The sequence below is a fragment of the Mauremys reevesii genome, linkage group 3 (assembly GCF_016161935.1).
Source record: "Mauremys reevesii isolate NIE-2019 linkage group 3, ASM1616193v1, whole genome shotgun sequence".
NCBI classification, from domain to species: Eukaryota; Metazoa; Chordata; order Testudines; family Geoemydidae; genus Mauremys; species Mauremys reevesii.
In genome coordinates, this window is record NC_052625.1 from 169,242,649 (window position 1) to 169,260,433 (window position 17,785).

The 17,785-nt window shown below is 41.4% G+C and overlaps 1 protein-coding gene across 7 annotated transcripts in view; it reads right to left on the bottom strand.

Annotated features, from left to right (window-relative positions):
* The window catches only part of MYOM2 (myomesin 2), a 139,278-nt gene that overhangs the window by 70,723 nt on the left and 50,770 nt on the right, over window positions 1-17,785 (bottom strand). For all 7 annotated transcript variants that reach the window (XM_039531537.1, XM_039531536.1, XM_039531541.1 and 4 more), the window contains 7 exons: window positions 17,653-17,741; window positions 17,087-17,137; window positions 16,622-16,786; window positions 11,465-11,626; window positions 7,430-7,571; window positions 6,056-6,255; window positions 4,109-4,162 (listed from right to left, as the gene is read on the bottom strand). In XM_039531537.1, coding sequence (XP_039387471.1) covers window positions 4,109-4,162; window positions 6,056-6,255; window positions 7,430-7,571; window positions 11,465-11,626; window positions 16,622-16,786; window positions 17,087-17,137; window positions 17,653-17,741 — 863 coding nt within the window. The remainder of the gene's footprint in view (window positions 1-4,108; window positions 4,163-6,055; window positions 6,256-7,429; window positions 7,572-11,464; window positions 11,627-16,621; window positions 16,787-17,086; window positions 17,138-17,652; window positions 17,742-17,785) is intronic.

Sequence of the window (17,785 nt, forward strand, 5' to 3'; positions counted from 1 at the left end):
GTGCCAACCTGAGGAAATCCTGAATTGGCCAGTTAGGGCAGCTTTAGGGCCACTCTGTGTCACTGTATAGATACAAACGGGCTAGGATCTGTCTCAATGGAGTTACACACTGATGTAATGAGGAGTAGGATTAAGGACTATCAACGTCACCTGCAATCATATTTGTCTGGCTCTGAATAAGATGTCAACAGGCAAAAAGTTCAGAAATGGTAATTCAACAGACATCCATGCACATCCTGTTCTCCTGGCTTAAAACGTTCAGTGTGACGTGGCTTTTGTTTGTGGTTTTTACGGTAATTTTGTCATTTTCTTTTTCTAAGTGCAAGCACAGTGCACAGATAAATGCTTAGAATTTGAAATTTAAAAAAAAAAGATAGAAAGAAAACGTCTCTTCCAGAGAACAATATTAGTTATGAAAATGAATCTTTAGGTGATTCTAAGCAATGTCACTAGATCTGTGAGCCAGCCTGCTATGTAGATGAAGTTATTTTATCTTTTATGATACTTTTGATCAAAATCAGAAGCTTTGAAGTTTGCATCTAACGATTGACATCATTTATTGTCATTCATAATGTATTTTTATTTGTTTGATCATCTGCAAATGGGACTTGCATTCTTTGGATAAACACATTGATCTGTTGAGTTTAAAACACATTCTGAAGTATTGTAAATAAAATTATTTTAAGCCTTAAAAGATCTATTTTCAGCAGATTGAATCAGTATTGAGCCAAGAGGCTCCCATGAACATCAGTAGAATTCACATAGCTAAATCTCCACAGTGTGTGGTAAATATTCACCCCTTAGAATTCCAAAGCTGACATCATATGTAACGTAACAACCCCTCCTTACAGATTGCAAGATCATCCAACATTGGTAGGGAGATAAATTATGTGAACTAAGGAGCCAACATTTTTAAAGCTAGCCTCCAATTTTGCAGATTTAAGTAATTAGGTTTATAACTGATAGCATTTAGATATCTATATTCCTGGATAGTACCCACAAGTCAGGTATTTAGAAATCTAAATACTCTTGCTGGTGCCTGCAAAATTCAAAATACAAAGCCCTGGGCCTGATTCACTTCTCACGTGGATGTAAATTGAAGTCACTGGGGTTGCAGCAGCGTAAAACCAGAAAAAGTGAGGAGAGCCCTCTGATTACATGATTTTGTGTAACAGTTACGGCTATAAATTAATTACAGTTAACTCAAGCGACTAACATAAAACAAATTAACTAGTTTTTAAAAAATAGTCACAATTAATCTCAGTTTAATCATACTGTTAAACAATAATAGAATACCAATTTAAATTTATTATAAATATTTTTGGAAAATTTTCTACATTTTCAAAGATATTGATTTACAAAATGTACAGTGCTCACTTTATATTTATTTTTATTACAAATAGTTTCACTGTAAAAAAACAAAATAAATAGTATTTTTCAATTCCCCCATTACAAATACTGTAGTGCAATCACTTTATCATGAAGGTTGAACTTACAAATGTAGAATTATGTACAAAAAAAATCTGCATTAAAAAATAAAAAAAGTAAAACTTTAGCGCCTACAAGTCCAATCAGTCCTACTTCTTGTTCAGCCAATTGCTCAGACAAACAAGTTTGATTACATTTGCAGGCCATAATGCTGACAACTTCTTGTTTACAATGTTTACAATGTCACCTGAAAGTGAGAACAGGAGTTCACATGGCATTGTCATAGCTCACGTTGCAAGATATTTATGTGCCACATGTGCTAAAGATTCATATGTCCCTTCATGCTTCAACCACCATTCTAGTGGGCATATGTCCATGCTGATGACGGCTTCTGCTCAGTAACAATTCAAAATAGTACAAACCAATGCATGTTCATTTTCATCATCCGAGTCAGATGCCACCAGCAGAAGATTCATTTTCTTTTTTGGTGGTTCGGGTTCTGTAGTTTCTGTATCAGCGCGTTGCTCTTTTAAGACATCTGAAAGCATGCTCCACACCTCATTCCTCTCAGATTTTGGAAGGCATTTCAGATTCTTAAACCTTGGGTAGAGTGCTCTATCTATCCTTAGAAATCTCACATTGGTTTTGTCAAATCTGCAGTGAAAGTGTTCTTAAAATGAACAAGTGCTGGGTCATCATCTGAGACTGCTACAACATGAAATATATGGCAGAATGCAGGAAAACAGAGGAGGAGGCATACAACTCTCCCAAAGGAGTTCAGTCACAAATTTAATTAATGCATTATTCTTTTAATAAGCATCATCAGCATGGAAGCATGTCCTCTGGAATGATGGCCGAAGCATGAAGGGGCATACAAATGTTTAGCATATCTGGCACATAAATACCTTGCAATGTTGGCTACAAAAGTGCCATGCGAACACCTGTTCTCACTTTCAGATGACATTGTAAATAAGAAGCGGGCAGCATTATCTCCCATAAATGTAAAGAAACGTGTTTGTCGTAGTGGTTGGCTGAACAAGAAGTAGAACTGAGTGGACTTGTAGGCTCTAAAGTTTTACATTGTTTTGTTTTTCAGTGCAGTTATGTAACACAAATGTAGATTTTTTTTAAGTTGCACTTTCATGATAAAGAGATTACACTATAGTACTTGTATGAGGTGAATTGAAAAATACTATTTCTTTTCTTTATCATTTTTACAGTATAAATACTTGTAATCAAAAATAATAATATAAAGTGAGTACTGTATACTTTGTATTCTGTGTTGTAATTAAAATCAATATATTTGAAAATGTAGAAAAACATCAAAAACTATTTAATAACTTTCAGTTGGGATTCTATTGTTTAACAGTGCGATTAAAACTGATTAATTGTGATTTTTTTAATCATGATTAATTTTTGAGTTAATCCCATGAGTTAACTGCGATTAATCGAGAGCCCTATTGAAAATGTGAAAAAAAATCCAAAAATATTTATAATTAATTTAAATTAGTATTCTAGTATTAACAGTGCAATTAAAATTGCTATTAATTGTGATTATTTTTTTAACCATTTGACAGTCTAGTAACACTGTCATTTCATTAGTAACAAACACTGTCAGAATCAAGAACCTTAAAGTTTTCCATTCTGCAGTTCAGAATGCCTACAAACAAAGGCATCTCAAATCTCTTAGCCAGCTTCTCCATTCCATTACATCAGTTTTACATGGGTATAAACTCCACTATGTCACAGTATCAGTGCAGTTGCACCACTTTTATACTGGTGTGAGAGTGGTTAATGCCCTTTTATCTTCAACAGTACTCAGCTATCCTAGTTAACATTTGTATCTTGCTAGGCAAAGTAAGCAGAACAAATATTCTACCAGAACAAAATTGCAGGTAGAAGGCATCTAGGACCTCATCCTGAGAATCTCTAACTCTTTACAGGCATCACTGACTGTGGCAAACCCTTAGCACTTCTCAGGAAAAGTATATCTTCCATTAAAAATGGCAAACACAATGTTTACCAGAGCTTCAAACTTTGACCAAAAAGCCACACTAGGCTCACAGGATAGGGATGAGAAATAAATTGGCAATAATCAAACACAAGATTCAGCTGTTTAATCTCAGATTGTGACTATTGAAAGAAAGAAGGAGAAATGCACAATGAAAATGGCACAATCAAAAGCATGAATCTATCCAGGGCCGGCTCCAGACCCCAGCGCGCCAAGCAGGCGCGTGGGGCGGCATTGTCCCGGCAGGGCGGCATTTGGCTCCGGCAGACCTTCAACAGTCATGCCTGCGGGAGGTCCACTGGAGCCCCGGGACGAGCGGACCTGCCACAGGCATAACTGCGGAGGGTCCCCTCTTCCCGCGGCTCCGCTTGAGCTCCCACAGGCATGACTGCGGCGGGTGCGCTGGTCCCGCGGCCCGGATGGAGCTCCCGCAGGCATGCCTTGGGGTGGCGTAATTTCTAGAGCCACCCCTGAATCTATCCCCCCCTTCAGACTTTTGCCTGTGTTGATGTTATCTTAAGCTTGAAAGCCTGAATATCTGCATTTATTTAATTTTATTAAGAGTTGGCTCACTAGGTGGATTTTTTTTCAAGATGTCATGTTTCTAATTATAATCTTAAATTCCTTGGATATAAATAGATGAAATGAAATCATGGTAGCGCTACATACCTTCAAGGTCATCCTGACATATTACAATTTCTCTGCCTCCATCCAGATGAACAGCTGTAGACCAAAACATTCATTTACAGTTAGTTCTCTGTGCAATAAAGTGTATTTACAGATAAACACTTGTGTAGTGTCCAGGGCCGGCTCCAGACCCCAGCACACCAAGCGCGTGCTTGGGGCGGCATGCCGCAGGGGGCGCTCTGCCGGTCGCCGGGAGGGAGGCAGGCAGCTCCAGTGGACCTGGAGCCGCGGGACCAGCGGACCCTCCGCAGGCACTTCTTCAGGAGGTCCACCGGAGCTGCGGGACGGGCGACCGCCAGAGCCCCCCCCGTGGCATGCCACCGTGCTTGGGGCGGCGAAATTGCTAGAGCCGCCCCTGGTAGTGTCTGCTATCTCAACTCTGGTATTACAGCTTTGTACATACGGATTCTCATTCATTGTTACACACTGATTCTGCCACCTTTACTAGCACTGACTAGTACTCACTCACAAACAAGAAGAGACCATTTAAAGATTAACTGAAAAACAAGAATCATATTCTTAACTGATGGAATCAGTGCTGTGGCACAGTGGCAATGTGTGTTATCAACTGGACTTTTGAGGACTGGACATGAATGTGTGTGAGTAAGCTAACTGAGGACAACAACAACATGTTACAAGGAACAAGTGAACTTTTGGTCTTCATAGTGGGTGAAATTCATCCCTGGACAGAAGGCCAGCACAAAACAGAGCTTGAGTAGAGTGTCACAAATCCATAGCCTTTGTGCTGACCAGGGCCGGCTCCAGGCACCAGCATTCCAAGCAGGTGCTTGGGGTGGCAATCTGCAAGGGGCGGCAGTCCGTGTGTTTTTGCCCCCAAGCAGTGTGCCGAATTGCCGCCACGGACGGCAGGGGCAGTCTGTGTGCCGTTAGGGCGGCACGTGCGTTTCCGCGGTGGCGACAATTCTGCGGCGGCTTCTATGTTCAGCTGTGCGCGGCAGCGCAGCTTCTTTCTTCCAGCTGGAAGACAGAAGCTGCCACCGAATTGCCACCGCCGTGGAAACGTGCGTGCCACCCTAACGGCACACGGACTGCCCCCTCCGTCCACGGTGGCAATTCGGCACACTGCTTGGGGCGGCGAAAACAGTAGAGCCAGCCCTGGTGCTGACCCTTTGCATAGTGTTAAATTTCAGTCAAACTGAACGTTCATCTAACTGCTCTCCAGCAGGTACCATGGCCTATACCTTGAGCAGCACTGATAGTGTTCCCTTACAGACCAGAATATCAGGGGTGCCCACCGTGTGATAGAAGAGCAATATGCAGCCAGTGGCTGGCCTTTGCCTGTAACAACTGGATATGAAAAAATAGAGGCAAGATTGTAGGATTTTACTACTAGTGAATTCAAACAACAAGCAAATTCCATTCAGCTAACACAGACATATAGAGTAATATTTTCAAAAGTGACTTTGGTCCTGATTTTTAAAGGCATTTAGGCGTTGCTCCACTCAGCATCACAGCACCTTTGAAAATGAGACATATGGCCAGATTTTGAAAGCTATTTAGGCACCTAAATACCTTCCAAAACCTGGCCCTTATGTGTTACAACACAAAGCAGAACAGTATCTAAATACCTTTCAAAAGCTGGCCTTTATGTGCTTTTGAAAATGTTACTCATTACACCTTTAAGCATTTCTTTTACATTTAAAAACTGTGCAACTATATATAAATGAATTGGCACCCTTGGGCTCCTGGCAAGTTGCCAGTGTGGACCTTGCTGTCACAGTGGGAGTGCCTTCATTATAATTAGCAAGTGGAGGAGCTCTGGGAAAGAATGGAAGCTGAAAAGCAGATCCAAAATGAAGAGGTTGGCACTGCCCATTTGGTTACTCACCAAATAAACCAGCAAATAAAACCTCTTTCAAAAATTACAGTGTAAACGTGGAACAGCTTTTTAGTTGTTGCATTACCTACTTTGTAATCTGTCCAGGTCAACAGGATCAAGAGCTGCAACTGCTTCAGAGACTCTAGACGGCCTGCTAATACCCGACTTGTTCACTGCTCTCACACGGAATATGTAAGACCGTCCCTCAAACAGTCCAGTTACAGGGTATTTGCAGATTTTTACTGGAGCATCATTGCACTGGACCCAGTTCTCAGTACCCACTTCACATCTAGGAGTAAGAAAAGGAGATCATATATCAGGGTGCCAAAATGAGCATGTGCAATTAGTATTGTGCTTATTAACAGAGAGCCAAATCCACAGCTGATTTAAATCGGTGTAGCTCCATTGACTTCCATGGAGCAACCCCGATTGATGCGAGCTGGGTATATGGCCCATAATACTTTATTACTGAGAGAAAATTAGTTGTGTTATATCAAAAGGAACACTAGATTATATACATAATGGGTGAAATTCACCCATGGTCTACGCACCATGTAAAGCCTTATTTTGAGTGTTTAAATGGAACTTAAATGGTCCATAGACATTGTAGAGCCCTCAGAGTGGTGAATCTCACCCTAGTGTATCCGACGAAGTGGGTATTCACCCACGAAAGCTCATGCTGCAAAACATCTGTTAGTCTAGAAGGTGCCACAGGATTCTTTGCTGCTTTTACAGATCCAGACTAACACGGCTACCCCTCTGATACTTGACACCCTAGTGAATGCCATTTTAAAATCAACATTTACCTACAGTTCCCAGAAGTCTGGGAGATAGGACATAACTACAGTGTATCAGATACAACAATGTAGCAACAGTGGGTAAATCGTTATTTTTAATATAGAATACTGTATATACTGACATTATAGCAGTAATATCTGTGTGTATAGTACATTGCTCATTTTAAATGTGAAGGACGAGATGCTGGGCTTTGACTACAGCTGAGGAGCACTCATTGCAGGTCAGGAGGAGTGCAAAGGTGGCCTCGGATTCCCCTAATCCTGACCTGCCTGTCCTGTGCAGGACTGCCAACAGAATTTAGAGCAGATTTCAGGAGCAGAAGGGCTATCATGTTGGCTTAAACTTCCAGTTGAGTAGTCCCCTGGTTTGGATGAATCACTGTCTTGAGTACACAAGCACCAGTTTAAGATAACATGAAGAAGAAGGGGGCATGGCTGGAGCACTGCTTCACTCAATGCTCCCCAGCAACTGGAACAACTCCTTGAAGGCTGCTCCAGCAGGGTGCGAATTAGAACGGCCCTAAGGCTGCTCTAAATTGTTCCAGGAACTATAGTGGCCCCAAATAGACTCAGTAATGAGGTGCAGGGCATAAAAATAGTGACTTTTTTCAGTACATACAATTTGATACACAAAAAACAAATCCACAAATATACACGCGCACACACCTGTCAACAAAATATCCTATGACTGGACTCTCACTGGCTGTATTTGGTGGTTTCCAGGTTACAATGACATAATCTCTGTTAGCATCATAGCATTTAACATCCATTGGTGCCCCGGGTGCCCCAGCAATTAATGCGTCAGCATCTAGATCAGAAAAAAAATCAAATCAGAGTTGACTACAATACTTCTCAGGTTCGGAGAGAGACTCCGTTGTTATAGCACATCAAAGATGAATTACACAGATTGCTCAATCCATCTATTACTCCTGTTTTATGCCAGTGAGACTCCAATGATTTCCATGAGGTTACGCTGGAGTAACAGTGGTGAAGCAAGCCCAGTGAGGTCTATCTATAGGTTTAGAAACCTGGGTGCAAATTTTGGAGGGTAGAAATGGATATTAGGCACCAAATTCTCACTGACTTTCAATAGGAGTTGAACAACTAACTTCCCTTTGTGCTTCTGAAAATCTCACCCTTCAGAAAGAAGGATTTCAGTCTCTCCTTGGTCAGAGAGAGGCACTCACTGAAGATCATGTGGTCAGGAAAAAGACATTTCCTAAGGCTACTTGGTGTGTGAGCGTTTGCTACATTTCTAAGGTTACTTCCTAATTCAAATCTTGAGATACAGACACTGATAAGTAATTAATGTTTCTTAGCTGAGACACCTATATGTGGCCTGATCCTAAGAAGTGTTGAGCACCCACAACTCCTAATGAAGCCTGTTAACAGGTGGAGTTTTCACCCTGCTAAAATAGGCGTATACACATATTGGATAAATTCCAAACTTCCTCTTTCCTGGTTTTGTCTCTGTTGTTGACAGAAACAACCACTACTTAACAGAAACCTCAATCTAAGCTTCTTCCCAAGTCTCGACTGTTCCTAAGGCTTTCTCTGCATATTCTCAGAGACATACCACACCTCAAGAAACATCCACCTGCTGAAGTATTTATGCTGTATCTTTATGCAGGATTCTAGCACCTGAGTTTAGGGTGACTCAGAGAAGTCCTGTATCTCTGTCCACAACTTGCCACCCTATTGCAATGACAATGGTGTTGAGAGGTAGATGCTCAGGACCAGGCCCCAGTATGATCCCACCCTTTGAACCCTTATGTTATATACCGGGAGGTTGCCCTCTACCTTCAGATCATGGCCCACATGAAAAGCGGGGAGTCCAAGTACCACCTTGGAAGTTTGTCTCCCCTTGGAATGGATCTCATGGAGGGCTCTCCACAAATCTAGGGACCTGTGAGTGGGAAGGGGTCAAAGTGTAGGTGTAGAAAGGATATGCTTGTTATTCATCTACCTGCACAATGGAGATTCCCCAAGAAAGTTAATATGCTTTCCATGACCTTTTCCCCTTTCAAGTGGGATTCTCCTTCCTAGAGAGTGGACTAGGAACAAGGAAGCCCTAGTAGCCTGGTTCCAGTGAGAGCAGGGAGTGTGGCTGCCAGGGACAGATGATACATCTATACTACATTTTAAAACGGCAATGAGTCTCAGAGACTGGGTCCACACACTCAGGCTCACGTGAGTCATGCTATAGCATTAAAAATAGCTGTGTGAATATTCAGGTACAAGCTGGAGCTTGGTCTCTGAAACACACCCACTCCCTGGCCTCAGAGTCTGAGCCTGAATGTCTACACAGCTGTTTTTAGTGCTGTAGTGAGACCCTGAGTCTGTAGAGTCAGGCTCTGAGACTCGCTGCCATTGGTGGGGGAGAGGGGGGGTGTTAAAATGCAGTGTAGCTGTCATAAACAGATAGTTAAGGGTTAATGTCTCTTTTACCTGTAAAGGGTTAACAAGCTCAGTAAGCCTGGCTGACACCTGACCAGAGGACCAATAAGGGGACAAGATACTTTCAAATCTCGGTGGAGGGAAGTCTTTGTTTGTGCTTTTTGTTTTGTTGTCCGTTCTCTCTTGGATCTAAGAGAAGCCAGACGTGCAACCAGGTTTCTCCAATCTTTCTGAAACAGTTTCTCATGTGCAAGATAGTAAGTACTAGCTAGAAGGCGGATTAGTCTTTTGTTTGTTTTCTTTATTGCAAATGTGTATTTTGCTGGAAAGATATTTTACCTCTGTTTGCTGTAACTTGTACTTATACTAGGGGGGGAGGGAGTCCCCTTAGTTTTTATAAGCTGTATACCCTGTAAGCATTTCCATCCTGATGGTACAGAGATAGAAAAGAAAAGAAAAACTTTCTTTTAATAAAAGCTTTCTTTTTAAGAACCTGAGTGATTTTTTCCCTTGTTTGAGACCTCAGGGGATTAGTCTGACTCACCAGGGAGAGGTGGGGGGAAAAGAGGAGGGGGAAGGTGAATCCCTCTTTGTTTTAGATTCAAGGAGTTTGAATCAGTGTAGTCTCTCCAGACGACCAAGGGAGGGAAAGTCTGGGAGGGGGAAAGGTGGGGGAATGGTTTATTTCCCTTTGTGTTAAGACCCAAGGGGTTTGGGTCTTGGGTTCCCCAAGGAAGGTTTGGGAGGAATGGAAAGTGCACCAAAACACTATATTTTTGGTTGGTGGCAGCGCTATCAGATCTAAGCTAGGATTTAAGCTTAGAAAGGTACATGCAGGTCCCCACCTTTTGAACGCTAAAGTTCAAAGTGGGGAATAAACCTATGACAGTAGCCATAGAGCCAATGCAGTTTGTGCACTAGCCACACAGGAAATGATGGACACCCAGCCACCACCCGTATCCACACACACACACAAATGGACCTGTGTGGATGAAATCTTTTTGAGGAAGACCACACGCACGTGCTGGTACACTTGTAAACAGAATAAGCCAGATCCACAGTGGGAGTATATCAGCATAGCTCCCTTGCCTTTGACGGATCTGCACCAATTTACAATTGCTGAGGATCAGAATTAAAGAACTGCACAGACAGAAACATACTCATTTTTAAAAACAAAAGAAATATAGAGCTATGCTCTGCCCACAGATGCCTGTGGGAGCTCGGGCTGAATCAGTGGGAGTTGTGAATGCAAATGTGAGGGCAAACTCTGACCTGTATTCTATTTTAATTAATTCCTCTCCTTTTCATCTATGTCTCTTGTGAAAAACACATTTTTCCCTCTCTTCCCCAAGTGAACAAAGTCCTAGGCTGTGATTGGCTCTGGTACACTGAAGGGAGGGTACACAGAATCTTCCTTCCCCCTCCTCACCACCCTCTGTGCAAGGGTCAGGCATAACCACAGTCTCTGAACTTGAGAATGTAAATGGCCTGCTCTAGCCTAGGGAGCCCAGTAGCAAAAGCCAGCACAAAGAGGAGGGACTGGGTGCAGGCACGTTCAAGGCTCTATGTGACAGAGTGTAGGGAGTTAACCAGTGAGCCTACATGCTGATCATTCTACACCAATTAGTTCCCCCAGAGAAGGCAGACTGATGCTGTTGAAGTTAATTATCTAATCAGGTGTGAGGGGTGGGTGAGCTAAAGAGCCAATTAGCCCATCAGCAGGAGACTGATAAGAAAGACAGTAGAAGGAAGGAAGGGAGAGAGAGGAACAGACCTAACTGAGGCAGAGACCTCATAAAAGGGAGACCTCTGCTCCTCTGGAGTCCTGAAAGTCCCAAAAGCATGGAGGACACTGTAAATAGCATTGCTGCATGGGACTGTAAAGATGTTGGTGGAGGAAATGAAAACAAATGGCATGGTCTTGAGTACACAACCATGGAGTCCGAGCAAGTTCCTATGGTGCTAGGAGGCAGGAGCAGACAGTGCCCTGTTACGCTGTAGAGTGCCAGTCAGAGAAGCTGGCCATCTGTGAAGAAAGGAGTAGGCTGCACCATCATTAAGGATGGGCTCCTTGGGTCTCTAGAAAGGATCATATTTTCCAGAGCACAATCACACCTTGAGCTCCTCCTGGTGCAGTGTGACTATATTGTCCCTGACACAGACCAGTGGATAAATTCCCCATCTATATAATGCCATGCTTCGGATTTCTTTTAGGCTTCCTTTATTATACTATGGTGCTAAATTAAATGACTTTTCCTAATTGGATTTGCTAAGTCTTCTCCCAACAAAGAATGACAAGCATACCTCTGACAAACATGAATGCACTGTACTCGTTCACCCCGCCTTTCGTGATTATGCGCAGGGTGTATAAGCCTTCATCATCCTTGTTCAGATGTGTGAAAGACAGTGCTGCTTGGCCTTCTCCAAAGGAGATTTTCGTCCACTTGGAGTCTTTTATTAGCACACCTGGAAGAGAATTGTGATCAAGCATGTGTCACTGAATTAGTAATAGCAATCTTCATCCAAGATCACTTCTGTGTTAATCAGTGGCACAGACTGCTGTTTATGCCATCTTTACTCAACATGGTAGTGTTTGTAGTCTATGAAAATATTTACCTACGAGAACTAAGCTGTGCCCCTGCAAACTCATTTGACCAATGAGTATGGGGAGAGGAGTGTACAATTTAGCTATTCTGTGCTGTACCTGCTACAGCAAAGGGAATGATTTCCCTTCATCATTTTTAATACACTGACAAGAAAATATTTTAAGCCCCGTTTTGAAACAATGCTGAAAATCTAAAGTACACAGTAACGACAGCAGTGTGTAATTATGCTTTTAAATACACTTTTCTACCTATTCAGGTCAAACGTCAGATTAGTCAAATTTCTTTCTTTAACTTTAAAGACCAGATTTCAGTTTAATCTGAAGCCTTGCTGTAAAGATACACTGACTCTGAAACCCTCCAGGCATACCTGCTGAGCAGTGAATCCAATTAAATCTGAATTTCTCACAGGTCAGACAGAGGTGGCGCCCCAGGATTAATGTAAATTAGTCTGATTGACTAGTGAGATGGGAGCAATGAAATGAGCAGAATATTTTATGATGGCCAAGGAAGTCCCTCAGTCTCCTTTTCTTTTAATCATTGATAGAACTTTTGATTTTTAACCCATTGAGTTCTATGATAATCAATGCAGCAGCATTACATTCAAAGTTCAGCCACAGCGCTATGCTTGATTATTGCCCTGTTGCTCAAATACACTTTGGAGTAGATGTTCAAAAGATTGCAGACAAATTATTTTAGCCAATGAATATATATACTGAACACAGAGCGGCACAAGGGGTGGAAAAAATGTGCCACATCTTCAAGTGATAAAGCTGACAGTAAAGGACCGGGTAATGAATATCTGGCCATCTGCCTACATAAATTGAAGCAATACATTATTACCTAGGTATTTCCACCAAGCCTGATTCTTAAGGGAATCTTTCAGGATTTGTACAAGGTAATTTCAGTGAGGCCTCTTTCCAGCTCTTAATCATGGGCTCCTTATATGGCATTCCTACATTTCCCCCTTTCTATTGCATTTTGCACAGTTTGTGTTCACTGCATTGTATAGAGCTGTGTGAACAGTTTGAGGTGAAAGCTGAAAACCCCTTGCAGCTAAAACTTTTGCATTTTCTTTTTAATTTTTTCCCCAATTTATGAAAAACTTGGAGCAAAGTGATCACAATGAAGTACAAGCCTGAGTGCTCAGCTCCTGTGAAAATCAGGCCACTTACTTAAGTGCCTGAATGTGGGCATGGGTTCCTTCCTTTAGATAGTCAAGTTTGAAAATGTAGTGGCTTCTGTGACTTTCCAAACAAGGCCAGAGAGGGAGTCAGCTTTGGAGCCTAGAATAGGACTCAGGAGTTCTGTCTGTCAAGACAGTTATGTGGTCTGCTATGACCATAATATCTGAGTTCCAGGCTCTCCGTTCTGAACTCAAACTACTAGAATATGCCTCTATCTCAATGTACTATATGCTATCAATTCCTCCAGAATCTGCTAGAGAATGAGTCTGGACGTGCCAGGGATCTTGACTCACTCAAGATACCCTGAAAACTCAGAGCTCTGCCATGTGTTAGTTAGGCCAAAAGTTCCCTAAAAGTTGCAGCTTGTTTCTGTTGAAATCACATATGCACTGATAGAAATGACTGTGTTTGGGGGTTTTCCCTCACATTAATTTCCCATGTTACATATTATGTTCTGTTAAAATATCAGCCAAATTCTGCACTCTCACTAAATTTATTACTTTAGAATTTTTTTTTTAAAAGAATCTGCAACCATCCAAAATCATATCCAAACTCGATTTAGATGTACAATCTTCAATAATAATTTCAGTACAGGTTCTTTAGCATCTTAAACTGGTTTAAATTAAGGTAGGAATTTTAAATGTACTACTTATAGAGTCAGAGACTTGAAACCATTTCAGAGGATTTGATTTACATATCTCCTAGAGTTTAGTGACCAACAACTGCTCTGAAGTTTATTAATTTTGAATAAACACAACATTCTCTTGTGTATAATTAATATAAATAAACCAGAGAGAACCATCTCAGGTCTTTAGATGTCTATCATTTGCATAATAAAATCGGTAAACATTTAAGAAAAATAGAAATTATTTTAATACCAACCCAGATTTAAACATAACTTGTCTGAAATAATAGATGTTAATCCAAGATTTGAGTTCAAGGCCAAAGTCCCTCTAAAACCAGAGCACTTTAAAAGATAGTCATCATGTTAGTTCCATTATTAACCTTCTTGCCCCCCAAAATTTAGGCAGTGGGTCTCCTGGCCTAAAAGTGTCACTGCCGCGATTTGAAGCATATAGCAGGTGTTCACTGCAATAACATAATAATCACATTAATCCCTGCTATTCTTGGGGGGAATCTCTGTCACATAAGCTTCCCCATGATGTCAGTGTGATACGCATGTGCACATCGGAGGTCAGTTTTTACCACTAGTGTTCAACAGAACAATACTGTTTTGTTTTTCATTAAATCATTTGGATATTGGACTGAAATCCTAGCCCCATTCAAGTCAATGGCAAGACACCCACTGACTTCAGTGAGGCCAGGATTTCACCCCCAATCTTCACCTCAGTGCTTGAGGAAGTTACACCAACCGTACAAATCTTCACATAGCTTAATGAGAATATGTTGGTGTCATTAGGGACTAAACCTACAGGCCCAAATCTTGAAGTCCTTTTCCAGTTTTCATAATCCAAGGAAAATGCCCAGTGAACTAAAAATTGAGTACAACTCGACATCTGTTGGATACCTGCAATTCCAATTAGCTTCAGTGGCAGCTGATATAAATTTCAGGTGCTCAGCACCTTTCTGGATTGGGCCCAGTCAGAGGTTTGCCTGACTAACAACAATGTACAAACTGATGGCTGAAATGAGCTCCCAGTTCTGACAGTAACAAAAAGGCTTTGGTGGCAGCAGGTTCAGCACTCCAAACACAGGCATCAGGGTTTGGCCCACAGTGAATAAAACTGTAGTTATTGTTTATTATTTGTATTGTGGTAGCACTTAGGAGCTCCAGTCTTGGAACAGGACCCCATGTGCTAAACATTGACAAACCCAGAAAAAAAGGCAGTCCCTGCCCCAAAGGATCAGGCATCTCCAGCCAAAACCCATCCTGCTTTATGTAAACAACTAGTCTTGTATTTTTCCTATCTAATTTGCCCCATTGTTGTTTGTCACTTTCACACATACACCTTGGTGATGGTGAGTATTTCCATCAGACTAGCAGGGGCACAATTCCAGCAATGGTTGTGTGGGAATCCTTCCTCCAAAATGTGGGCACTTCTGAGAGAGGCTGCCCCAAGTGATCGTGACAACTGATCCATATTCTCACTACATCTCACTACATCCAGGCTGGCCTCTTCAGAGTCTTGCCCGAGGATATCTGGGTACACTGGTGAGAGAAATCTCTAGTGATCCCTCCTAACAGCCAATTAACATATTTGTATTAGTTACTTTTATGTTTTATGAATGATTTATTTAAAAATAAATATCCTCCCTTTCCTCCCCGTCCCAAAAAAATCCCTAAAATTACACTAATAGGTATAAATTAAAGTGTGTTCATGCAGGTTTCTAACACACAGCCACCCAAAGAATTTCAGTCTGGACTGCACAATGGGAAGTCTTGGCTACTGAAGTGGCTACAAAACATTTGAATGCCTTTGCGGTTATGTTTCTCTGAACACATGGGGCTGTTGCTCCACAAATCTCCTTCTCCAATAACCAAGTTTCTTCTATCTATGTACTTACATGACTCCATCAATACAGTATGTGATCACCTCCCAAGTTTTTAAAAACAGAAATAACAACAAAATCATTCTGTCTGTGTCTCTTCCTTCCTAGCTTGTAGGAGAAATGGAATTATTATTTCACAGGTAAATATTTTAACATTTGTTTGGATGGATGAGAGGCTGTTTTCTGCGTCCACCTGTGTGTCAAGAGTTTAGCATGAAGGAGTCAAATTAACTATGACAGCCACCCAACAACCATCAAGAGACCAATGATATTCTGGGAGAGGGGGGCTTATTAGGGCCTTTGTAAATCTCCACACTTCTGAAACAATTAACTTGATAGATGCCTCTTTTTCTGTAGGATGATGTGTGGTTGGCACTGCCTACAGGTACAGTAGAACCTCAGAGTTACGAATACCAGAGTTACAAACTGACTGGTCAACCACACACCTCATTTGGAACCAGAAGTACGCAATCAGGCAGCAGAGACAAAAAGAAAAAAGCAAATACTGTACAGTACACTAATGTACTAAATGCAAACTACTAAAAAAATAAAGGGAAAGTTTACAAAAAATTTGACAAGGTAAGGAAACTGTTTCTGTGCTTGTTTCATTTAAATTAAGATGGTAAAAAACAGCATTTTTCTTCTGCATAGTAAAGTTTGAAAGCTATATTAAGACAATGTTCAGTGGTAAACTTTTGAAAGAACCATAACATTTTCTTCAGTGTTATGAACAACCTCCATTCCCGAGGTGTTTCTGACTCTGAGGTTCTACTGTACCTATGCAAATCCTCAGCAGCTGAATCTGTCTCTCAACAATTGACACTAAGTTCAGGCTTCTTCAAATTGCCTGGTTAGCGTCTTCATAACTCTCTGTGTCCCTTACCTAGTTATTTTGGTACCTACTTCTTCTTACTCTTCAAACAGGGTCATTTTGGACAACACTCCAGCAGAGATGGACTATGAAGGAAAATATCTCTCATCTGAGATAGTCACAGAAGGTAAAAAAGATATATTGGGACCGGGGTTACAATCAATCTTTTTTCTCTTAGGAAGGTGAATTCTAAGCCTGCACACAGACTTGCGGGAAGGAATCTGCACCTGAACAATTAAAACTCAGTTACATGGAGGCATGTACATTATCTCAGTGCAAATCTACTTACCATCTCTGTACCATTCAGCACGAGGTCGAAGCCTAGTCAGATCCGGAGTGATCAGCAGAGCACATTTGAGGGTAACTGTTTCGCCTTCCATCCCAAAGGTGACACCAAACTTCTCCAAAAACTGAACATCAATATGGGTGAAGCAAACTTCTGATGGCAGGGGCACTGCACACAGAGAAATCAGGAGACTATTGAGCACTAGTACATGATACTTGGTACTAGAGGATTATTGTCAAATAAGAACAGTAGATGGAATCCAGAGCTGATACATACTGCTGGTCAATACTCATAGCTGGGAAGTTAAAAGCATATGGACATCTTCCATTGTGACATCTTAACATTTAGAAAGCAAAGCCAGAGGAAATATTTATTATTTTGAGCTGAAAAAATATTCCTCAGGCTCCTGACGATGATAAGATTGAATAACGTGTCTACATTTTCTCACAAATAGGAAAGCATACTTACAATTGATGGGTAATATCCCACTAGGGCATGGCTCGTCATCCCCTCTGAACCCTGTAAAACAAGGACAGTTAAGATCCAACCCAAACGAGTGTGATATTTATTTCTTATTTGTAGCAGTGTTGTAGCCATGTTGGTACCAGGATATGAGAGAGACCAGGTAGGTTAGGTAATATCTTTTATTGGACCAACTTCTGTTGGTGGAAGGCTCAAGCTTTCAAGATTCAGACAGCACTTTTCTTCAGTTCTGGAGAAAATAACCAGAGTGTCTGAACTCAATACAAGGTGGAACAGATTATTGAGCATAAGGGTTTCACACATACTGTAGGAGGCCACTTAAAATGATGTGGACAATCAAGGGTTGGCAGACAGTAGTGTGTGTTACAAACTGTTGTAGCAAGCCATAAAACCAGTGTCTCTATTAAGTCCATGGGTTTTAGTTTCTAGCAGAGTTAAGAATGTTTGTCCCCAGGCTCATCTTTTGAGGGTGCTATGCAGGTTTCCTTTGAAGATGAGGACTGATTTTTTTATTATATTTATTCCAGGTTTAATTGCTATATAGGACTTACTCCTCACAACCACAGCAGCATTGGTTGACACCTGCCCATGGACATTCGTTGCAACTGCTGAATAGGTAGCAGTATCATCAAAATTAGCTCTGTGGGGGAAAGAGGAAAATAAAGTACTGTTAATATAAGCAAC